Source organism: Polypterus senegalus, chromosome 10, assembly GCF_016835505.1.
Source record: "Polypterus senegalus isolate Bchr_013 chromosome 10, ASM1683550v1, whole genome shotgun sequence".
NCBI lineage: Eukaryota > Metazoa > Chordata > Cladistia > Polypteriformes > Polypteridae > Polypterus > Polypterus senegalus.
This window is the reverse complement of record NC_053163.1, coordinates 15,331,879-15,357,432: the sequence shown is the minus strand read 5'-3', so window position 1 is coordinate 15,357,432 and position 25,554 is coordinate 15,331,879. Positions and strand designations below refer to the sequence as shown.

At 40.5% G+C, this 25,554-nt stretch overlaps 1 protein-coding gene across 1 annotated transcript in view; it reads left to right on the top strand.

Moving 5' to 3' along the window:
- dlgap5 (discs, large (Drosophila) homolog-associated protein 5) overlaps window positions 1–24,846 on the top strand; it is a 52,110-nt gene extending 27,264 nt beyond the window's left edge. Inside the window, exons 10-18 of the mRNA XM_039765291.1 lie at window positions 3,100–3,188; window positions 4,979–5,139; window positions 7,751–7,852; window positions 10,475–10,667; window positions 15,691–15,883; window positions 16,355–16,421; window positions 16,525–16,774; window positions 21,482–21,519; window positions 24,673–24,846. Of these exons, the coding sequence (XP_039621225.1) occupies window positions 3,100–3,188; window positions 4,979–5,139; window positions 7,751–7,852; window positions 10,475–10,667; window positions 15,691–15,883; window positions 16,355–16,421; window positions 16,525–16,774; window positions 21,482–21,519; window positions 24,673–24,786 (1,207 nt within the window). The 3' untranslated portion in view covers window positions 24,787–24,846. The remainder of the gene's footprint in view (window positions 1–3,099; window positions 3,189–4,978; window positions 5,140–7,750; window positions 7,853–10,474; window positions 10,668–15,690; window positions 15,884–16,354; window positions 16,422–16,524; window positions 16,775–21,481; window positions 21,520–24,672) is intronic.
- The last annotated feature ends 708 nt before the right edge of the window (window positions 24,847–25,554 follow it).

The following is a 25,554-nucleotide window of genomic DNA, read 5'->3' as shown; positions in this document are numbered from 1 at the left end:
GCTCCTCTTCTGACGAGAGAGAGAGGTCTTTTAATTCTTTTTTAAGTTTGTGTGTGTGTGCATTTATACTCGACTGGTGATTGGACTTTTTCCCTTGACATGTTATTTAAAAACTTGTCTTTAAAAGACATAATGCAGCCAAACTAGTTCATAGGCCCATCTTAGGAGGAGGACGGGATAAATGAAGATTTAAAAAGAAGAAAAATCCAGTCTCCAAATAAGAATGTTCAAGTGCGACTAATGAGATGGCACCGTTCAGACCATCACACTTGCTTGGATAGTTCAAATCTGAGTTGTCCTAATGTCTAGTCAATGTATTTAATTCAATTTTTACAACTTCCGCCTCCATTTTATATGGCATGAAAGTTTTTTTGCATCTTCTCATATACTATATACAGAAATACATCCAGGACTGATTTCTGAATGTACTTCTCCTCAATTTCTGCCAGTGTCCAAGTAATAATAATGCTAATTCTTTATATGTTATACACCGCTTTGCTCGCAACTCATAGTGCGTTACTTAATGAGTGGGGGGACCACTTCAACCACCGGCGATGTGCATCATCCACCTGGATGATGCAACAGCAGCCATCTTAAAACCGTGTGTTCACCACACGTGAGATATTAGGTGGTGTAGAGGTTAGGGAAAGACCGGGGATGATTAGGGAGCCAGAATGACCAGATCACGCAGGGCGATTTAGCCCAGACATCAGGATACACCCTACTCTTTACGAAGGATGCCTGGGAATCTTTAATGACCAATGAGAAGTCGTGACCTCGATTTTTTTTTTTTAAACGTTTCATTCAAAGGACATCTCCATTTTCTTTACTGCACTGGGGCATTGGGATCCACACACACAGACCACAGGGTTTGTCCCCCTAATGGCTTGTCCTACCCCTCTTTCCACAGTAGCCCAAGCTTTTCCTAGATGTTCTTCCACCCAAGTATTGGTCGGGCCTGAACATGCTTGGCTTAACTTTATGAATGTGTTTGGGGTTTTTTGAAGGCCTGGATTAGGTCCCCATGTAGCTGTCATTGCTGAAGACTAAAGTGGTTAATCCCCTTCTCTTGTCTGAGCAGGACTTGTTCCTGATAAGCTATTAACATATTGACTGTATTGACTAAAACACCAAACAGAATGGATATAATCGTAACGTTAGAAAGTACTTAACAAGATGATATACATGGTGTTAATGTTGCTTGGTGATTTAGCAGGACCATAATGCCATAGTTCAATGTCAGCATTATGTTATTTTGAATTATCACATTCTCCATATCTTTTCTCTGGGACGGCTTAGCTATTAGCTAAAAAAATGATCTTGCTGGATGGAATGGTGTCCTATCGTTTGTCAAATTTCTCACAAAGTAGTAAAAGTAATTCCCTGTTTAGATGGGATTAGTTTTATAACAGGAGGTGCGATGGTAGGTGCGTAATTTATTATTGGAGAACCTCTGTCAATTTTAGTCCTGTCCAGAATTGCTCATTTAATTTATGAACTGCGTGTTCACATTTCGGTAAAGATTAAGAATCCTTTTACCTTCTAAAAAGTAATGCAAGGTTAAACTAGACCTGTGCGAATCGACATGTCAGTAGAATTCCATTATTTCCTATGAAAATGGCTTCTACCCCAGGATTTTGGAGCCTTTCACAGAAAAAAAAAATAATAATCGGGAGTGGTCTCCTCACGACTTTCTCGTATACTCAGATATGGGGATATTTTTTATATTATGTACATTAAAGAAATATCAACAACAAATTAATAATATATTGAACAATTATTATAAAAGTAATGTTGAATAAATTGTACTCTGTAGCTGCATGAATAAAAGGTAAAGTATCACTTCCGGTTAGTGGAAATAGCCCAAAAGTTGATAGAAATCTACGTTTTGTACCCAACACTTGTATGCAAAGTTTGGTTGACCTCCGTGAAATCGTACTCAAGGTATCGTGTTTACATGCGCACACACAGAAATAATTACAAAAATGGTATTTTCGGACTTGGGGAGGTCTAAAATGTTGAGATTCATCAAAATATTGATATTGAATTTTTGGACGATTACAATACTTTCCCTATATAAGAAAGTGATGAAGGCTGCCAAGGAGTTTGTCCACACTCTGCGCAACCCACAGATTTTTATACTGCTTTGGTCAAGAGGGACGAGTTTTCTTGGCACAAGTGATGGAATTAAAACTACAGTGGTCCTAGGGTAGTGATCACTTAATCCCACCTCCTGGTGTAAAACCGATCCTGTCTGAATAGGACTGTTTTAATAACATTACGGCTTCTCATTAGCGAACTTTACAAGTGTGCTAGCTTCAGCAAGCTGCAACCCACACTCCGGAATATCTTAGCTATTCTACAAATTCTAAAATAGTTGGCTTGTATAAAGTTCAGCTGCAGCCCTTGTTGACTTGCTCCTTTTGGTCTCGTCTCTTAAGTGTTCGAGTTGTTCGATGAATATCAAGAGGTGTGTTTCTAGTAAAGTTAACTTTTTGAACTACAACATGTTAAGGGAAGAGAAAAGAAAGAAACTGCAAACATATGATTTGTCTGTCCAGTGGGGAATGTTGGGATTAATGTAACTTTTGACAGGAAATTCTGTTGAAAGATGTGTGGGGGTGTTTGGTCTTCCCTGCTAATGCAGGGTGAACTTTCCACTGCTTTCTCATTGACAGACATGCAAGTACAGCATTATGGAGCGCTCCCTTGGTTTCAAACAGATGGTAAATGCAAGTTTCTAAGTCGGAAATACTGAACAAATGCTCTACAAACTCGGAAGTACTGTACGAGTCAGAAAATTCAAAGAAAACAAAGCCACACAAATTGTGATAGAACTCTGACCTTTCACCTCAGTCACTTTTGTATAAAACAAAATTACGAATTGCATTTGGAGTGAAGTGATACACTTTTTAGTTTGTTTAGTTTGCTCTTTTTTTTTTTTTAACGACCAGAATTTTACACAAGCTCACTGATGTGGGGATGTGAAATGGGACAAGTCGGAGTTCCAAAAAAATCTGATAATAGATTAACACGGCTTTAGCCCTGGGCTACACTTTATAGAGTTATTGGTCAAAATGATGTTGTTTTCTTTTGCAGGAGAGTTATTCAGCAGGAAACGGACAGACTAACTCATCTTTGCGTTTGTTGGGAGTGCAAGACAGAAGGAGATGGGATTCCAGAAGAAGGTAAGAACGATCCGTCCTAAATGTAGTGATCATTTGGAATATTGTATCCATATAGTGTTTAAACAATTCAAAAGGTCTTATCCCAGGTACACCAGGGTGAAGGCTGGAAACCAACTGCGGATTGGGCCTCCATGTGCACACTCGCACATCAGCCCACACTTGACTGCATATCATTGATTCATTTTTTTTATCTTTATATATATTTAATACTAGCTGAAATACCCGTCGTTGCCCAGGAGGAGCGCAGGAAATCTCGTTCAAAACCAACGAAGCTAACTTTCCTTCTAGGAACGAGAGTCCAACTAAAACATAACGGTTGGCTGTGTCACAGTTTACAGTTGATTACCGTCGTCAACTTCTCCTTTTGACAAAAGTCGACATCAGCCCTGAAAGAGTTAAGGGATCAGACAGTAAGTGATATAAGGGAACTGGAAGTGATGCTCTTCTGATACCAGATATGGTGCCAGAAGTGATATTCTTCTGGGCGCTGGAACTGGAAGTAATTATCTGCTCTGAATCAGACTGGTTTTCCCGCGGCTGGTCTGTAGAGATAACGGGAGAAGGTTTAGTGCACCCCGCCACCCCCTGGCCTGCCGTGGAATTACCTTTGCTTGGTCCATACAACATCCTCCTATTTGCACATGTGTGACACTATATAATATAGAGAGAGATATAAACAAGCAAACACAATTGTTTCTTGTGTAATGATGGCATATGATTCCACTAAGTGTGTTGTTGGTCGATTTCGTCATTAAACTTACTGAAGCATATTAAGGGTGCGGAGGTGTGCCTCTATACGCCATATTGACTTTGGACACAAGGCACCGCGTCTTCATTGTTGCATTCTATGCACAGACCCAGTGAAATGTAATGGCGTGCCAGTATCACACAGGGGGGGTGCCTCTTTGTCTGGTGTCATTTTTGGCTCGCTGATTTTGGATACAAGATGCGCATTCAGTGTGTGGCAGTATGACGGAATGTGCCTTTGTGTCATTTTTACCGTGATAATGTATCAAGTATAAAACTGACCTGACAACCTATCATTCACATAATCTATACATCACATTAACGAATAATAATTATTGATATATAGTAATAAAACATTAATAAAAATATTAATACAGTAAAACTACTGCGTTTCGATACTCTTTGATTTAATTTATTGTATCTGAATGGAAACTGTTTCCTCCCACAATCCAAAGACATGCAGGCTAGGTGGATTGGTGATTCTAAATTGACCCTAGTGTGTGCTTGGTGTGTGGGTGGGTGTGTGCCCTGCCCAGGATTGGTTACTGCCTTGTGCCCTGTGTTGGCTGAGATTGGCTCCAGCAGACCCCCGTGACCCTGTAGTTAGGATATAGCAGGTTAGAAAATGGATGGATGGATGAATGGAAACTCCGTCGTTCAAGTGCAGTGTCATTAGTCAGGATGATGTTAATCGTGTTGTGACTGTGTATATCTCACTAAAGGCTTGATAGTAACTGTATTATGATAAAGATGTACTTTACCTGTATAGGAATTCTGACTGATTTGATAGTCTTAATTATATCACCATAATAATAGTATGCTAAATGTTTATCTTCTTTGCAAGTTTATGAGCTGAACTTCATGTTTTAGATCTCTGGTACTGTATTTAAGTCACAGTGTACTGTGTACCGTGTTTTTAATCTCTATGATATTTAATCCAATCGTCTAACAAGCACATGCACATTGATCTCGTATCTGCCAGGCTGCTGATTTAGTTCACCTTATCCAGTTTTTTGTAATTTTTTTCACTTCCTATTCTCCAGTTGGTGACCAGATCAGGACTACAGTCGGGCAGGCACGTCTCTTAATGGTAGAAAGGTTTAAACAGTTTGCTGGACTGGTGGACAACTGTGAATTCAAAAGAGGAGAGAAGGAGACAACTTGCACGGATCTTGAGGGATTCTGGGATATGGTTTACTATCAGGTATAGTTTGAAAATCATTTTTTGTGGCATGTTGTCTTCCCAACACGTTAAAGTGTGATATAATTTTAATATGGGACAGGAGTTAACAATACCATAAAAAAGTTATAAATACTTGTAAATTCAAAAAGTCGGCCAAGTCATGGCATGGACACTATTGGAATGCCTCCTCAATTCCTACTTGTTTTTTTTTTTTGTGGTCTTAACCCTTTGAACCCTGCCCTCCCCAGCAATTTGCAACAATTTTGAAAACCAAAAAATTTCATTTATCAACGTAACTTTGTGCCGACTTTATCACTGTCAGTCTCACAATTTTCATCATTGTCTACCATCCATTGTGCAGACCGAACACCAAAACCGCACCTTTGAGTGATATCCTTCAGAACAGTTTTCGGTTCTAGTAGCAGCACCTCCCATAATTTTCACCGCTTTCTGATCCGTTTCCCATTGGCTCCCCTTTCCCGTGTAGCTCTCACTTATGGCATCAAGTTCCTAAACTCCTTTGGGTGTGGTGTTACCTGCTTAGATTTGAAATTCGCTCCATTTCCTTCTGGAAACCTACGAGCAGAAACAAAACTGAACCGCAGCTACAAATACAACAGCATACTTTTCATAAGTAGTGTAACTAGTCAGTAGCATATTATACATGTAGTCTAAAGTAGCGAAGGCCAATAGTCCAGCCTGCTGGGTTATGATGACAGAGAGGTGTAACCGCCTTTCGAGATTATGCCTCTACAGCAGCTGACCGCAAGATTTGGAGAGTAAAGTACCGTAACAGATGTTTGTAGGCCGTTATTCAGACCTGCAGGTTTATTACTGTAGGTGGGCCGTTATTTTGACCTTCCAGGTACAGTGTGTCCCACTACGCTGCCTGCCCAAAAAATGGCCTGCTTTGTTCAGAGTGCTAAGGAGGCGGATAACTTGGAATTTATTTGTCAAGGTAATGACACCCTGCAAAATTAAATAACCATATACACTGTGTGCGCAATTATTAGGCAAGTGAGTATTTTGACCATATCATCATTTTTAATGCGTATATTCCAACTCCAAGCTGTATTAACTTGAATGCTTATTGGATTTAAGCACGTCAGGTGATGTGTATTTGTGTAATGAGGGAGGGTGTGGCCTAAGGAGATCAACCCCCTATATCAAGGTGTGCAGAATTATTAGGCAGCTAGTTTTCCTCAGGCAAAATGGGCCAAAAGAGATTTAACTGACTCTGAAAAGTCAAAAATTGTATAAAAGGGATGCAGCACTTTTGGAATTGCTAAGATATTGGTGTGTGATCACAGAACCATCAAACATTTTGTTGCAAATAGTCAACAGGGTCGCAAGAAACGTGTTGAGAACAAAAGATGCAAATTAGCTGCCAAAGATTTGAGAAGAATCAAACGTGAAGCTACCAGGAACCCATTATCCTCCAGTACTTTCATATTCCAGAGCTGCAACCTACCTGGAGTGCCCAGAAGTACAAGGTGTTCAGTGCTCAAAGACATGGCCAAGGTAAGGAGGGCTGAAACCCAACCACCACTGAACAAGAAACATAAGTTGAAACGTCAAAACTGGGCCAAGAAATATCTGAAGACAGATTTTTTTCAAAGGTTTTATGGACCGATGAGATGAGAGTGACTCTTGATGGACCAGATGGATGGACCTGTGGATCAGTAATGGGCACAGAGCTCCACTCCAACGTGGAGGTGGGGTACTGGTATGAGCTGGTATTTTTAAAGATGAGCTAGTTGGACCTTTTGCATTGAAGATGAACTCAAAATCAACTCCCAAACCTACTGCCAGTTTTTCAAGACACTTTCTTCAAACAGTGATACAGGAAAAGACCATGATTTTTATGCAGGCCAATGCTCCATCACTTGGCATCGAAGTTCTCCACTGCGTGGCCAGCCAGTAAAGGCCTTAAAGATGAAGGAATAATGACATGGCCCCCCTTCCTCATCTGACCTAAACCCTATCGAGAACTTGTGGGCACTTCTTAAACGCTAGATTTACGGGGAGAAAAACAATACACCTCTCTGAAGAGTGTCTGGGAGGCTGTAGTCACTGCTCCACAAAAAGCTGATCGTCAACAGATCAAGAAACTGACAGACTCCATGAATGGAAAGGCTTATGACTGTTATTGGAAAGAAGGGTGGCTATATTGGTCATTGATTGATTGATTGATTTTTTTTGAAATGTCAGAGATGTTTAGTTGTAAATTTTGAGGTGTTTGTTTATTATTCTCACTATAACAGATGAAAATAAACAAGTAAGATGGGAAAATTTTCATTTTTCCTTTAGTTGCATAATAAATCTGCACACTAATAGTTGCCTAATAATTGTGCGCACATATGTATTCCCCTGATGATGTTCACACTCACATTTCCGTTGTGAAACATTCAGGTTTCAGGTTTATTAACATTTTGGATTGACTGATAGCACTGTGTTTGTTCCATATTAAAATTAATCCTCAAAAATACAACTTGCCTAATAATTGTGCACACAGTGTATGAATGTTTTGGTGTTTTTCTGTTTTCAGTGTGGAGATGCATTGTCCCTCATTCAATCTTTACTTTAATGTACAGTAAGTTCTTCAGGCTATGAATTGTATCTTTCATCCTAGGTTGAGGATGTCAGTAAAAAGTTTTCTCATTTGAGCAAACTTGAGGAGAACGGATGGAAGGAGGTCACACAGACGGCGCCTCGCGTTCGGAAAACAATTAAGGTATGACGTTTACGGTCCAATTATAGCGACGCTGGAGCTGTTTAATTCTTTCAGGGCTGATGTCGACTTTTGTCAATAGGAGGAGTTGACGATAGCAATCAACTGTCAACTGTGACAAAACCAACACTTATGTTTTAGTTGGACTCTCGTTGCTAGAAAGAAAGTTAGCTTTGTTGGTTTTGACCGAGATTTCCAGCACTTCCATAAGTAGCAAACAGCAAAAATGGCCCTGACACCTGGCGAGAGATCCAAGTGGATGTGTAAAGCAGAACACTCCTTGGACAACGTTTTGCCCCTTCTCTCTAAACTGGACTATAATTTGTCAGACTCTGATTTTGATAAAAGTGTTTGAAGACAATGGTGAGGTTCTGGCTTCACCTGATTGTTCCTGAGCTTTTCGTGGTGCTGAACAGGTTCAAGTAGCTGACACAACTATGGCACTGTTCGCCTAGGAGGACTGCCACTTAACAATGACAAGAGGTAGAAACGAGACTGCAGTGCACTGCGACAGTGACCGCTGCTGCTGCTGCCCCAGTCACGTGAAGACAGCCTGGCAGCAAGCCTGCCGCACATTCTTGGCAAACGGGCAGCCCCAGCATGCAACAACAGATGTTTTATGTTGATGTCTGTGTGACGGCATTGTTGTTCAGAAAACTGTTTTTTGGAAACAATATTCAGCCCTCAAAGAGTTAAAGAGCTGTAAAGGAGGATCAAATAAATTCAACCTTTTTGGTTTAATCAGACTGAGGTTAATAGGTGACCTGATCAGAGTGTTTAAAATTACGAAAAGAGTTAGCACTGTGGATCCCAGCTGTTACTTTAAAATTCTTTAGTAAGATCACGGGGACATGGTTGGAAACGGAAAAGAAGTCTTTGAACAGATGTTAGAAAGCTTCTCCACGCAATGAACCGTACACCAGTGGGATATAAACTACCATGTAGCGTGTTGGAGAGTAGGAATTTAGAGATCTAAAGATCTTAACTTCATGTTATTTTTGGTGGGCTGCATAAATAGCATGGACGTCCTTGTTGACCGGTTGAGACATTCCTGTAAATCATCTTGCTCGTATGAAGTATGTGTTGTGAATAAATTTTTTCCACCATTCAAATGACAATGTAATTTTGACTGTGTGTATGTATGTGTGTGTGTATATATATACATACATACACACTCACCTAAAGGATTATTAGGAACACCTGTTCAATTTCTCATTAATGCAATTATCTAATCAGCCAATCACATGGCAGTTGCTTCAATGCATTTAGGGGTGTGATCCTGGTCAAGACAATCTCCTGAACTCCAAACTGAATGTCAGAATGGCAAAGAAAGGTGATTTAAGCAATTCTGAGTGTGGCATGGTTGTTGGTGCCAGACGGGCCGGTCTCAGTATTTCACAATCTGCTCAATTACTGGGATTTTCACGCACAACCATTTCTAGGGTTTACAAAGAATGGTGTGAAAAGGGAAAAACATCCAGTATGCGGCAGTCCTGTGGGCGAAAATACCTTGTTGATGCTAGAGGTCAGAGGAGAATGGGCCGACTGATTCAAGCTGATAGAAGAGCAACTTTGACTGAAATAACCACTCGTTACAACCGAGGTATGCAGCAAAGCATTTGTGAAGCCACAACACGCACAACCTTGAGGCGGATGGGCTACAACAGCAGAAGACCCCACCGGGTACCACTCATCTCCACTACAAATAGGAAAAAGAGGCTACAATTTGCACAAGCTCACCAAAATTGGACAGTTGAAGACTGGAAAAATGTTGCCTGGTCTGATGAGTCTCGATTTCTGTTGAGACATTCAAATGGTAGAGTCAGAATTTGGCGTAAACAGAATGAGAACATGGATCCATCATGCCTTGTTACCACTGTGCAGGCTGGTGGTAGTGGTGTAATGGTGTGGGGGATGTTTTCTTGGCACACTTTAGGCCCCTTAGTGCCAATTGGGCATCGCTTAAATGCCACGGGCTACCTGAGCATTGTTTCTGACCATGTCCATCCCTTCATGACCACCATGTACCCATCCTCTGATGGCTACTTCCAGCAGGATAATGCACCATGTCACAAAGCTCGAATCATTTCAAATTTGTTTCTTGAACATGACAATGAGTTCACTGTACTAAAATGGCCCCCACAATCACCAGATCTCAACCCAATAGAGCATCTTTGGGATGTGGTGGAACGGGAGCTTCGTGCCCTGGATGTGCATCCCACAAATCTCCATCAACTGCAAGATGCTATCCTATCAATATGGGCCAACATTTCTAAAGAATGCTTTCAGCACCTTGTTGAATCACTGAGACGTAGAATTAAGGCAGTTCTGAAGGCGAAAGGGGGTCAAACACTGTATTAGTATGGTGTTCCTAATAATCCTTTAGGTGAGTGTATGTATGCATATGTAACAATTCCTATGAAACTAACCATCTCTTTAAATTGTATATCCGGCAAGCGAAGCAAGTATTATAAATGAACCTTCTGAGTGAAAGATACTGATCGTGGAACAGAAGTATCACAAGCAGTGCAAACTATTAGTTATATTGTATAGCTGAGTTTAATGCTTAAATGGACTTGGGTTTCATTTTAAGTTGTTTACCGCCATCTCCTCCATCCTTTTCAGAAAGCAGCAGCATCCAAACCCTTGAAGACGGAGGGTGCCAGCACAGCGGCAGCCAAGAGCCGACTGGCAGCAGTGAAAGCTGCTATGAAGGCACGGAAGCAAGCGGCACCGAGTGTTAGTGAGTCACCTGCGCCCATGGTTGTGTTTGATGCCGGATTCTTCAAGGTTGAAAGTCCTGCTAAAATTGGCCTTGGTGAGGTTTTTTTTTGTGGTGCTTGATTTTTAATTATGTGAAAAAAGGGGGGAAATGTTGTGGGTTTTAATGATTTCTCATTTAGAAGAATTTTGCAATGTTTAGTATGGTGGTCCTCAAATTCATTCTCGAAGGCTCCTTGTGTCTTCAGGTTTTCATTTCCGAGCAAAGGTTTGCTTTTATTTGCTTCTATATCAAGCTAGCTATTATTTCACTGATTCTTTGATTTGGTGTCAGCACAGATGTTACAAAATTGGGCTTTACTAAATTTGTATTAGCATGTAGCTGTATGTTACATGGTGGCAATTAAATGTGTGTTTAGGATTCTTATCATCATGATCTCCATTCCACGTTTTCACACCCTCATACACCTTTATCCTAAGAGCATTCCTTATCTACGATGGAGCATTCGATCAGAAGAAAATATGAAGCTGGTTGGAAAGTTCGATGCGTCTGAGAAACTGGTGCGAGATTGGAGGAGGCAAGAAGATGTTAAAAATAAGAAGAAAAAAAATGAAGTGTCGCATTCATGAACAGGCGTCTGATTTTTGGGGTCTGATTTTTATGATCGATTTTTTCGGGTTTGAAGACCTGACTTTTATACGTGATTATATACGGTATTTACGAATAAAAACGCTAGTGTCAGTTTTATGGTGCAACTAACGATAGGGAGCGCGATCCAATCGGGCCACGAATTCCACATTTGTGAAATCCATAATTTCTCTGCAAAGAATTGTTTTTTTTAAGTCCTTGAAAGTAGACCTTTTCGGCTGATGTAATGAAGAGCTTCCTGTTTAAACAGCTCTTCGGTGCGCCTCATTTGATTTTTTTCCGGCAAACAAATTTTCAATACAAACCATATTACACGACTCTAATCGGAGTCGGAGTAATAATTATGTTGGCGTGGTCATTTTAGATCTGAGATCGGGTAAAATTTAAACACTGACCGTTGTTAATACCCAGCCGTCATTAGTTAGTTTGCCAATAGATGTTAGAAGGGCGAATGCCAAAACCGAACTGCCCAAAGACAGATTTCAACGTACCAAGCAAATGGCGATATGTTCTAAATTACTTACGGTTCTGGAGCTGTCAAAGGGTTTAAGTCAGTCGACGATGTTAGTCCTGGAAAGTACGCCTCACCAAACCAACGTTCCAAAAACCAACCAAACTTACTGTTATCTGCTCGAACCAACACCGACTTACTATACTTGGCTGTCCTGCGGCGTCACTGAAGCATTCAAACATTCTTAGCCAATCATGCAATACTGCATCCACGTTTGCCACGTTATGTTCTAACTACAGAGGCACAGTCCCATTGCATGGTTCTAACTTGTATTGAGTCGAGGTATTGACACGAACACCATACGTACGGATAGTATCAAATTTATATATAAGGATAAGGTTGAAAACACAAGGTCTCAACTAACCTTTTACAATAACATTTATTTATATAGCACATTTTCATACAAATAATGTAGCTCAAAGTGCTTTACATGATGAAGAAAAATAAAAAAGGACAAAGTAAGAATTAAAATAAGAGAACACTAATTAACATAGAATAAAAATAAGGTCTGATGGCCAGGCCACAAGACCACCCAGCCCCCTCTAGGCATTCTACCTAACATAAATGATCAGTCCTCATTGTATTCCGGGTTCTTATGGAATGACTTGATGATAACGGTCACATGGACTTCTGGCCTTTAATCCATGAATGTAGGGGCTTCACGGTGCTTTGATCAGGTGGTTGTGGCTCAGATCGCCACCCCAGAAAACCGGAAAAAGAACAGAAGAGAAGGCAACACGCAAATACTTTTTAAACTTACATTTTTCTGTAAAACTTCAGTAAAAACAATTTTTTAAATTAACTTTTCGTCAATATCGCATTGAATTTTGATTTTGTGTTTGGAGTTACATCGTGACAACACAATGTATAACTGCCTGTGAGTGAATATCGTTTCTTTCTCACTAATAAATCGACTTTTTTTCGAATGTTTAGCTCTGAGATTTAATTGTCATAGCAAAAGCTATTCTAACGGGAAACTGTAAACATTTTTAATACGAATGGCCTATCAAGATCTCCTTTTGCATTTAATGTTATCCACGGAAGATGTACTACAGTTTGACTTCATCGTTTCCCGGTGTTAGGATTGCCCATGCACTCATTTCTTCTGTTGATAACCGTTCGGGATGAAATTCTTCAAAAAGATTTCGACATAAGCCTTCTTTTATTGGGAATTTAAGGTGAGGAAAATGTAAAAATTTATAAGAGCTGAAAGAGCAGGAACTGTGTCTGACAAAAGCATTCAAACGAATGAGAGATGAGAGGACCGCGGGTATTGTTGAAAATGGCTGAGAAGGGGGCAGGACTTCAAAAAAACTCTTGGCAATAGTTTTGTCTCAAGATTTTCATTTATAATAGAGATACAGTAAACCCTCATTTATCGTGGTTAATCCTTTCCAGACTCTACCGCGATAAATGAATTTCCGCGAAGTAGGATTCTTTATTTATAAATGGAATATTTTCACAATTCGAGCATAGAAAACCTGTTTACGACCTTCTAAATATGTTTTTTAACATTATTCCTGCCCTCTAGACATGAAATAACACCCTTTAGTCAAAAGTTTAAACTGTGCTCCATGACAAGACAGAGATGACCGTTCCGTCTCCTAATTAAAAGAATGCAAACATATCTTCCTCTTCAAAGGAGTGCGCATCAGGAGCAGAGAATGTCGGAGAGAGACAGAGACAGAAAGAGAAAAGCAAACAATCAAAAATCAATAGGGCTGTTCAGGCTTTTAAGTATGTGAAGCACCGCCGGACAAAGCAGCTGCAAGGAAGGGAGCAATGTGAAGGTAGTCTTTCAGCATTTTTTTTAGAGGAGCGTCTGTATCCTCTAGGCCAGTTTGCGAACAGCCCCTCTGCTCACACCCTCTCCGTCAGGAGCAGAGAATGTCATCGAGAGAGAAAAGCAAACAACCAAAAATCAGTACGTTGTGTTCGGGCTTTCAGGTATGCGAAGCAGCGCGCAAGAAGCATATTGTATATCATTGAGGAGTTTTATGTAATACGTAATACATGCTCTGATTGGGTAGCTTCTCGGCCATCTGCCAATTGCGTCCCTTGTATGAAATCAACTGGGCACACCAACTGAGGAAGCATGTACCATAAATTAAAAGACCCATTGTCCGCAGAAATCCGCGAACCAGCGAAAATCCGTCATATATATTTAGATATGCTTACATTTAAAATCCGCGATGGAGTGAAGCTGCGAAAGTCACGAGGGATCACTGTATATTAATTTTATTTTTTTTACATGAAAACCAATACCAGCAACTACAAACTGATATATATATATTATATATGTATAAAATCTTAGTCATGGTGGGTTAAATCTTCACGTACTCCCAATAGCAACAGCAAAACTCTAGTTTTGGCTCCTATTCTTCATTGCAACCCAATGAAAAATTATTTTCTGAAGGTGTCAGTTTTGTTCCCCACCCTTTTGCCCAAGCAGACACCCTGTTGCTTCTTATCTCTGCTAGTTGCGCCCACTGACATTTTCCAACTTCTCAAATCTCGTTGAAAGTATGTATGTGCAAAAACAACGAAAATGCTGGAAAAATGTCCTTCTCTTCCAAGTTTATAAGCAGCAAACTCATTCCTCACCCAGCTCAAGGTAAGGACTCTGTAACACTCCCACTTTGTGTTCTTTATCTCCCAGCATGCACTGCACTTGTGTTCGTCTTGACCAAACTCCAGCTAAAAGCCTATCACCTGACATACAGTATGTCTGCTGGAAAGATTAAAGTATTCCCCTACACAGGGTCCAACACTCTAGTAGTTGCAGCATTCAGTGTTATCATACGAGTGATTAGGATAGGAATATAAGTAACAAGCTGGTTAAGTTTGAAGATACCAAGATAGGTGATGATCGAGAATCTGTTAAATCGTCGCAGAGGGACATGGACATCATACGGGCTTGAGCGGATTTGTAGCAGATGACATTTAATGTGAGTAAAAGTAAAGCGTTACATATAGGACGTAAAAATGTTAGGTTTGGATACACAATGGGAGGTCTGAAAATCAAAAGTACACTTCTTGAGAAGGATTTAGGAGTTGTGGTGAACTCGACACTATCAGCTGACCAGACAGAAGCCATTGCAAAGCCTAACAATGTCAGGTTATATTGGCGCCCTGATGTCTGCAGTACAAGTCCAAGGAGATGATACTGAAGCTTTATAACACACTGGTGAGGCCTCATCTGGAGTACTGTGTGCAATTTTGGTCTCCAGGATTCAAAAAGGACACAACATCACTAGAAAAGGTCCAGAGAAGAGCGACTAGGCTGTATGCAGGGCTACAGGGGATGAGTTATGAGGAAAGGCTTAGAGAGCTGAGCCTTTACAGCTTAAGCAAAAGAAGATTAAGAGGAGACATGATTGAAGTGTTTAAAATTATGAAGGAGTTAGTTTAGTGGATCGAGACTGTGTCTTTGAAAGGACTTCATCAAGAGCACAGTTGGAAACTGGGGGGGCGGGGGGGGTGATTTCACACAAACCTTAGAATGTTTTTCTTCACACAGAGAACCACAGACACATGGAATAAGTGACCGAGTAGTGCGGTAGACAGTAGGACTTTAGGGACTTTCAAAACCTGACTTGATGTTATTTTGGATGAATTAAGTGGGTAGGATTGGCGAGCTTTGTTGAGCTGAATGGCCCGTTCTCGACTGGTTTGTTCTAATGTATTATTAAGCATCATTTACCTGTGTGTCTTCTCTGCTTGCTGTTAATTGTCATTATTGGGATGCAGGTAATGGTGCAAACTCCAGAGGATAAAGGGGTGAATTAGTAATAAAACAAGAAGAGAACTGTAAAGCTGGTTGGAACAAAATCTGTAATCACAGGGATCCTCACGATTGAAGTTGGGAGCCCCTGATTGAGCAGATATTTGAAACTGTTATTTTACTCTTTGCTCTTATGTGTGTGTGTTTTTGTTTTCTTTCCCTTTCTCATATACCAGCTGAGAGGACGCCATATAAAGCGACCCCACACAGTGTCTCCAAATTTGCAGCCACTCCACGGAACAGAGTAGAGCACAACAACTCCATAGCTCTGGCGTGCCCTGCTCTTGAGGCGTTGCAGAGTTCGGAGTCTCCATGCCGCTTCCCAGATGCACAAGTCCAGTGTTCACCTCAGAGTTCAGCTATGGAAAGGTAATAAGAAAGAGTGGGATGCACCTTAAAGCAACTGGAATAAAACATTTTCACCATTTTGGTGTTGCTGCTATTAAGACTACAGATTCAGAAAGTGGTAAGTGTGCTCTGTATATCAGTCAGGTTATTGATACACCACCAGAACCTGTTGATGCTATTGGAAACTTTTTTTTCTGGTGATTATTCACAAGCACACTTCAGACCAAATAATGTCAGAATCTACCATATTGATGGTGCACACAATTCATGGTGATTCCAATATTTTTTAAGCTGTAACACATAAATAGAAATTAATTTGTCATAAGCAATTAAGTTCTAGTTATTTCTTACTAATACCAAAATGTAGTTCTAATATAAAATGATTTGGAGTTTAAGGAAGCTTGGCAGTTTTCTTTTTGGCAAGTTCTATATCTCTCTGATGCTACTTTTTTTCCTACCGATTTTTCACCTTTACTTGTTTTTCCATTCTAGCATGCACCTTGTAAATGAGGAAACTGAAACTAAACTGAAATCGCCCACCAGTCCTGAAAGTGCAGATGTGAGTAGAAAAGTTAAGGAAAAAGAATGATACAAATTACGAGTTTTTGTTTTTTTCCAATTTTGTAATCTATTGGCCATTGTGTATTCTGTCTTGTGTGAAGAGTTCCAAGGTTGAAGAGCCTTGCCAAGATTTCGAGAAGTACCTACAGCCCACAGGGTGCATCGCTGAGACACCTGCCATCTGTGATGAGGACTATGAGTTGACCCTGCTCAGAACACCTCTACTTGAGGGGACACCACAGGATACTCGCGTTTCTGATCTGCAGGATGTGGAAATGTCCAGCCCCGCACCCAAAATAATGGATACCTCAAGAGTCGTTGAAGAGAGTTTCCAGGACAACCAAATTACAGGTATCTTTGTCTTTTGAAAACACAGAATGGTGATACTTAAAATTACAACAAGCGTATGTAGTACTGAAAAACATGTAAGATGAATGTTCATTGCCAGTGAAACGAGGAGCACCAACTATGCAAACAAATCCCCAGTACACTCGTGGTGCTTATGTGCAAGTCAGTTTTTCTTTTGTGATTGATGTTTACATTCATGCTGGGTTATTCCTGGTGCAAATTTTATTTCTAGTAGAGCTGTCTCATACCAATCTGACATTAGAATATATCTGAATTTATTTTACAAACCCCTGTAAAATCTGAAAACGAAGTTCAATGGTCTAAATCTCATCATTCAGCTTTGTGATACTGAAATCTGCAAACTTTTGTTCCGACACCACTAATGATGATGCAACAAAAGTGAACAAATAATTATCGTATATACTTGCGTATAAGTCGGGTCTTGAAACCTGAAAATTCGATCGTATAATCAGACCCCAACTTATGCGCCCGTTACGACACTTACATTTTTTTTTCTTCTTCTCAGACACATCGATATTTGTTACAGCAGCGCAGTTACCAATTTCTTTCGCCACTTCAATGACTTCTAATTTCAAACTAGCTTCGTATTTTCTTCTGATCAAACGCTCCATCGTAGATAAGGGATGCTCTTACAATAAAGGTGTTATTGGGGAGTGAGATACAAAAAACACAAAACGGTGCAAACGTCGCTTTGGAATAGTTCAGGTATTACCGTGTGGTCACGTAGGCACAATACATAGAAATAAATCGACAGTGTGCTCTGTGGTTACTCCCTTAGGTGGGCGTTTGCTTATCATAATCTCTTGGACCAATAGCGTGAGCTTTCCGCATTCGACTTAAATGACCAACGTTATAAAATGCGGGAAATTATCTGATAAAATCAAGCCCTGAACTTATCCGCGGGAGAAATTAAATGCGAGTATATAATGGCATATTAAGTGGTCTAATTGCAACATGACACTATCCCAATGCCCATTGTGAAGGGACTGACAGAAACTGTTTTCCTCTTTCATTTTAGTTTTAACTTGTGTTCAGATTCGCTGCTGCCTTAATTTCCATATATAACCCCTTTTTATACTTAAACCCTCGTAGAAATTTTGCAATGCACTGTTCTTTTAATTCTCAACCTGTTGATCTTCAGATACGCTGTATTTCTGAATGAGTATAAAATGCAAACCAAGTTATGTGGTGTTTTAATTTTATCTGAAACGTTTCCAACCATCACCACAAAATGTAATTTATAAAATGTGTGTAAATATAGAAGGAAAGAAGAAATTCTATAAATGTTGATGCATGCAATTTAAAGATAAGAAAACTCCTAACTTCTTATTTGTATATTGAATGGTTAGTATATTTCAGAAAATAAGAATGTGGAGGTAATATTTAAAAAAAAAAATACAATGCAACATTTAGTGTATTCAGTTATTTTATTAGTAAAGCACTTTATACAGGATAAGCCACAATGAAGTGCCACATTTCTCATTGTCATTGTACAAGATAGAGGCAGCAGAGTGGGTTAGGATGGGGGTCCTCTGATAGGTGATCCCTTGTAGTTTTCAGTCGGCAGCATACCTTGGTTTGGTGTGCACTGTGCTTTCGCTGTTGAAGCGTTCTTTAAAAACAACAAATCCATCATCACTACGCAAAAAACGATTCTTCAGTGGGTGGCTAAATTTAGACCAACGGGTACAACGTTGAATAGAAAATCTCCAGGTCATCCTCGGACTGTATGAACGGCTGAACATATCCAAGCTATAAGGGTATCCATTTTTGCAGTCTTCTAGACGTTCAACCTGCTCCTGCCTTAGGCATTTTTCAACACGTCTTTGAGGAGGATTTTGCATGGGGACCTTCGTTTCCATCCTTACAAAACGATGCTAGTGCAGGAACTCATGAGAGAGACTGGGAGAGCCATAGAGAGTTTTGCGTGAACATTCTGCAAACAGTTTATCGCGATGCTATCGTCATGTGCAGCGACATGGACCACTTCCATTTGAATGGCTGTGTATGTAAGCAAAACTTTCACTATTCCATTTTTCCTCAAAATTACATGTTTGTGATCAAAATTAGAGAACCGTCACAGCTGTATTGCAAAAGAAGAGTAAATAAGGAACTTTCTTGAATGTCATCAGGGACCCCTGCACAGTGAGCATGTTACAGTTTGGTGCCCCATTGCAGACTTTGGCATTGTTGGCCCTTACTTTTTTGAGTTGCATTGAAATGCTAGAGATGCTAAGGAAGGCCCCTTTATACCAACAGTAATATGCCTGGATAACAATGTCTTATGCTTTTGCATTATCTTTCTACAAACAAATTTCCCCGTGGGATACCAAACCGTACACAGAAAATCAAGTTTGTTTGTGAAGGATGTGACCGTGCACAAGTCATTAAAGCGCAGTGTCGGTCTGATTCGTCATAATGAAGCATGCAAAGTCACGTTAAATACAGATGTACATGTTGTAGCACTTAGAACTTTTAATTTACGTTTGAATGTTTATTTTTTTTAATGGGGGGAATCCAAACTTGAATTTTTGTGTAATTTGACAGCTCTAATACACACCTACGTTAAAAGGTATCTCTGCATGTGCTGAAATGTGAATCGACCTGACTGCTAAAAATGTTTGTGTACCTTAAACTAAAAATTCTGGTGGTAAATATACAGTGCATCCGGAAAGTATTCACAGCGCATCACTTTTTCCACATTTTGTTATGTTACAGCCTTATTCCAAAATGGATTAAATTCATTTTTTCCTCAGAATTCTACACACAACACCCCATAATGACAACGTGAAAAAAGTTTACTTGAGATTTTTGCTAATTTATTAAAAATAAAAAAATTGAGAAAGCACATGTATATAAGTATTCACAGCCTTTGTCATGAAGCTCCAAATTGAGCTCAGGTGCACCCTGTTTCCCCTGATCATCCTTGAGATGTTTAATTGGAGTCCACCTGTGGTAAATTCAGTTGATTGGACATGATTTGGAAAGGCACACACCTGTCTATAGAAGGTCCCACAGCTGACAGTTCACGTCAGAGCACAAACCAAGCATGAAGTCAAAGGAATTGTCTGTAGACCTCCGAGACAGGATTGTCTCGAGGCACAAATCTGGGGAAGGTTACAGAAAAATTTCTGCTGCTTTGAAGGTCCCAATGAGCACAGTGGCCTCCATCATCCGTAAGTGGAAGAAGTTCGAAACCACCAGGACTCTTCTTAGAACTGGCCGGCCATCTAAACTGAGCGATCAGGGGAGAAGGGCCTTAGTCAGGGAGGTGACCAAGAACCTGATGGTCACTCTGTCAGAGCTCTAGAGGTCCTCTGTGGAGAGAAGAGAACCTTCCAGAAGGACAACCATCTCTGCAGAAATCAGGCCATATGGTAGAGTGGCCAGACGGAAGCCACTCCTTAGTAAAAGGCACATGGCAGCCTGTCTGGAGTTTGCCAAAAGGCACCTGAAGGACTCTCAGACCATGAGAAACAAAATTCTTTGGTCTGATGAGACAAAGATTGAACTCTTTGGTGTGAATGCCAGGCGTCCCATTTGGAGGAAACCAGGCACCGCTCATCACCAGGCCAATACCATCCCTACAGTGAAGCATGATGGTGGCAGCTTCATGCTGTGGAGATGTTTTTCAAAGGCAGGAACTGGCAGACTAGACAGGATAAAGGGAAAGATGACTGCAGCAATGTACAGAGACATCCTGGATGAAAACATGCTCCAGAGCGCTTTTGACCTCAGACTGGGGCAACGGTTCATCATTCAGCAGGACAACGACCCTAAGCACACAGCCAAGATATCAAAGGAGTGGCTTCAGGACAACTCTGTGAATGTCCTTGAGTGGCCCAGCCAGAGCTCAGACTTGAATCTGATTGAACATCTCTGGAGAGATCTTAAAATGGCTGTGTACCGACGCTTCCCATCCAACTTGATGGAGCTTGAGAGGTGCTGCAAAGAAGAATGGGCGAAACTGGCCAAGGATAGGTGTGCCAAGCTTGTGGCATCATATTCAAAAAGACTTGAGGCTGAAATTGCTGCCAAAGGTGCATCGACAAAGTATTGAGCAAAGGCTGTGAATACTTATGTACATGTGATTTCTCAGTTTTTATTTTTAATAAATTTGCAAAAACCTCAAGTAAACTTTCTTCACGTTGTCATTATGGGGTGTTGTGTGTAGAATTCTGAGGAAAAAAATGAATTTAATCCATTTTGGAATAAGGCTGTAACATTAACAAAATGTGGAAAAAGTGATGCGCTGTGAATACTTATGTACATGGGATTTCTCAGTTTTTTTTATTTTTAATAAATTTGCAAAAACCTCAAGTATACTTTTTTCACGTTGTCATTATGGGGTGTTGTGTGTAGAATGAAAAAATGAATTTAATCCATTTTGGAATAAGGTTGTAACATAACAGAATGTGGAAAAAGTGATGCGCTGTGAATACTTTCCGGATGCATTGTAAACTGTTAAATTTTCAAAATGGCTTTAACAAGTCTCTTACTGTATCTTTAAAATTCTGCCCATATAGTTTTGCATCTCCAATTTTTTATTTTGAACTGGGTCTTCCAGGAGGTGTTTGAACTTTTCGTTTCAGTTTCCTTAAACTGTAAAGAGGATATGTGTCTTGATACCGGTCTGTCTGTGATGTATTCATTTATTTCTTTTTTTCCTTCTCCCACCCCCATCTCTAGTTCAGACCCCCTGTGGTGATGATACCCAAGGAGCTGTTGTAAGTATCATTTACTCTTCCTAGCTAATCAAAACGTAGATTATCAAGAGCTTTCTGTATCTGTGACAAGATGTCATCCCAGGGTGATCATAAAGCCTTTCTTGGAAGGAAGCAGCAAGACTGCGACACTTGTGTTCCGGAAAAGGGTTGATTGCTACCATAACAGAAACGCAACTTCTCAACGGGGCAGTGCTTCTGCAGATTATACCTTTGCAATGTATTCATGCAAGCACAATTTTTTTTTTATGTGAGAATCAATGATAAAGTAGACGGTAAACCAGCGACTGAAGATGGAGTCTGATTGCCTACATTTTGATGACATCACTGATTATTGGCTTTTTTTTCCTGAACATTTACATGCTTTGTGTGTGTTTGTGTGCCCTGCGGTTGGCTGGCGCCCTGCCCGGAGTTTGTTTCCTGCCTTGCGCCCTGTGTTGGCTGGGATTGGCTTCCGCAGCCCCCGTGATCCTGTAGTTAGGATATAGCGGGATGGATGGATGGATCTCTATGTCTTGTGCACTTATTTTATGACTGGCAACTGAACCAGTATCTGATCTTTATATTTCAGATTGGGGTTAAGTGTTTTCTTTTCTGATCTATTTCAATAAAACAGGAGTACATATTCACTTGACAGTGCTGTTTTCCAGATATGTCTCTAGAGAAAATAAGCCTATTTGGCCTTCTGTGCCCAGTTACAAACTGTGCCGCCAATAATGGGTAATCTTTGCCATAACCTTACTGTTGAGCATTCAGAGTGTTTTGTGAGCTGTGCTATACATAAATGCCACACCTCTTGTAGTCCAGCTTTTCATTTTAGGCAAGGATCCCTCTTCGTGAACCAATAATACATAATTGAGATTGTAGTGCACACGTGTGGTTTGTTTGAAAAATAAGTAAGATCTGCCCTGAGGCTGGTGTGTGAGTGAAGAGGGCCCTGTCTCCCTCCCCTCGGCCCGCTGCGTCTCTCTCGGATTCGTGCTAATAAATCGGTACCACAAGTGAACTATGATACTTAGTGCGATGAGAGAAGTCGCAAAATCAACCCAAATGTTCAAACAAATTATAGAAAAAAAAAAACCCGTTGACTAATTCTTTTGTTCGCTAAGCGGATGTAAGGTACATGCCCCGAGGCTAGCGCGTGAGGAGGGCCCCACCTCCCTTTCCTCGGCCCGCTGCGTCTCTCTCGGATTCATGCTAATAAATCGGTACCACAAGTGAACTATGATACTTAGTGCGATGAGAGAAGTCGTAAAATCAACCCGGATGTTTAAACAAATTATAGAAAAAAAAAACATTAAGTAGTTCTCTCATTCACTAAGCAGAGGTAAGGTACACCCCCCGAGGCTAGCGCATGAGGAGGGCCCGCTGCATCTCTCTTGGATTCGTGCAACTAAATCGTTACCACAAGTGAACTATGATACTTAGTGCGATGAGAGAAGTCGTAAAATCAACCCGAATGTTCAAACAAATTATAGAAAAAAAAAACCTGTTAATTAGTTCTGTCGTTCGCTAAGCGGAGTTAAGGTACATGCCCCGAGGCTAGCGCGTGAGGAGGGCCCCACCTCCCTTTCCTCAGCCCGCTGCGTCTCTCTCGGATTCGTGCTACTAAATCGTTACCACAAGTGAACTATGATACTTAGTGCGATGAGAGAAGTCGCAAAATCAACCCAAATGTTCAAACAAATTATAGAAATAAAACCCGTTAAGTAGTTCTCTCATTCGCTAAGCAGAGGTAAGGTACATGCCCCGAGGCTGGCACGTGAGAAGGACCCCATATGCTACATGTCTCTCAGAATCCCTCATATAAATCGGTACTGCATGTGCACTGCTTAGCACGATGAGAGAAGTCTAAGAATCAACCGGAATGTTCGAGCAAATAATAGAAAAGAACTGATCTAAATCCGTTAAGTAGTTCTCTCGTGAAAAGCAGTCAGACATCCAGACAGATAGATGTTGAATTTTATATACATTTCATCCTCCGTAGCGGCCTGGTTTGACAGGGCATCTGCACATTGAAATTGGACTACAACGTGGCTTTCATGCAGCAGAGCGGGCTTGTAGGCCTGAAAATGCTCTGTTTTTCCTGGCCGTTAATAGAGTAGAATTGCCAAACTCCTTTCTTTCTTTAGTTACCATTACTAAACTGCTACTAGTCATTCAAACCAACAATTGTTTGCTGTTACTACATGGTTGCCTACTCCAGTCACTCTGCTCAGTCAGATTTTTTGTGTCGCATCTCTGTTCTCTGATCTCTAAATTCTAGAGCGTAAGTACGATTCTGCGTGCCATCGTATTTGTCTGCCTTGTGTATTTAGCATGCAATGTGTACTCGGTTTATATCACAAAGTGGTTGCACCCCATCTGATGACCTCAGTTTTTGCTTGTTTTAAATTATAAATGGCCTCCGATCTTTAGACAAAATGCAGTATTTATAGAAAGGAAACTTCTGTAGCCACTGACACACCAACCGGGACCAGTGTCAGGGTGCAGCATTCACCAATCAAACCACTCGGGCACGACCCAGCCCTCCAGTTCAGCTGCTTTGTTCCTGCATGTGAGAATCTTCCCCAATTTCAAACAAACAAGAAAGAAAGGACTTGCTGATAATTAATTAGGGTGTGAAGTGGCCCTGCCTGATATTTGGAGCTCATACACACTACAACGTTGCCTCTGACGTGTCCGCACTTCATCGCACCCACACGGCTCAACTCTCCCCTCTGAGTGCCGTTCTTCTCCGTGATCACAGTGTTAAAAACTTTGGGAGTTACAATGGCTTATTTTCCACAAAAAAAAAAAAAACAAAAGGCTGCTTCTTTCTTTTAGGTCACCATTGTATTCTTTAAGTAACATTACGTCATTCTATTATCACAGTGCTAGATATTACAAACGGCAGATTATTAATAGAACAAAAGTTTGTACTTATGTAATGTTTAGTTCAATTCTCATCTCCATATTTGTAGCGCTGTGTTAATGCAAAAAAAAAAATGATGCATTACGGGTTAATATCAAATGATTAATCATTGAGGTCAAAGGTCATTGAGTGGCTAGTATTCTGTTTGACCCTCCGGGTTTCAGATTATCGTGTAGAAGCCACTTAGGTTTATGCATTGATGCTTTCTGTGGTTTTTTTTTTTGGTCTCTTTTTAACATTAGAATGCCGACCTCCTGCCCTTCACACCTCCTGTCCTGGGCCCCGTACGACAGTCGCTTGCATGGCGGGATTTGATGTCATTTACACCCCCGGGAATGGCCCTGGATGAAGACTAAACACGAAGAAAAATGTGACGTTTGTACAGTTAAAGTGTGACTGCTGCCTTATTAGGTTTTTTTTTTAATGGGGGGGGGGGGTCTAAGACGAGAATGTTTGTATGACTGCAGATTAAACATTTTGTATATATTTGACCTTTGCTGTATGTCCCTCTGTCTGTTCCAAACTTTGCTGCCATTTCATTGAGTCTTGTCTGTTGCCTTCTTTGAAATGGAATAAATCCGCATTGGTTGATTGGGACTTTTTTTTTTTTTCACTCTTCGTGATTACTGATAAGCTCTCTCCGGATAAAGTAGTATCAAGTGTTTATTTGATGTAATTAATTTTCTTGCTTGACTCTGCAGCTCACAGGCGTTTCTGCTTAAAGGGGTTTTACAGTTGTTGAAGGTGCATTGTACCCGGTTACCTTGGTGGTGTTTATTCTGTTAATGTCCTGAGAAACATTTTGCGTTTTTTCACTGACCCTAACCCTAACCCTAACCCTTAGGCTCTCTGCTATGTTGGAGTAATTGTAGTCATACATAACACACCCACACCTGGATTTAGAGCAGGGGTGTCGAACTCCACTCCCGGAGGGCCGCAGTGGCTGCAGGTTTTCATTCTTACCATCTTGTTAATTAGTGCTGATTACTTCTTTTAATTAGCTTGACTCCGTTAGTTAATATAAAAATAAATATTTCTTTTTCCTTAATTAGCAGCAGTGAGACACAAAACAGGCTGCCATATGACCAGCTCACCTGTGCCCATCACAAAATATGTGAAAATAA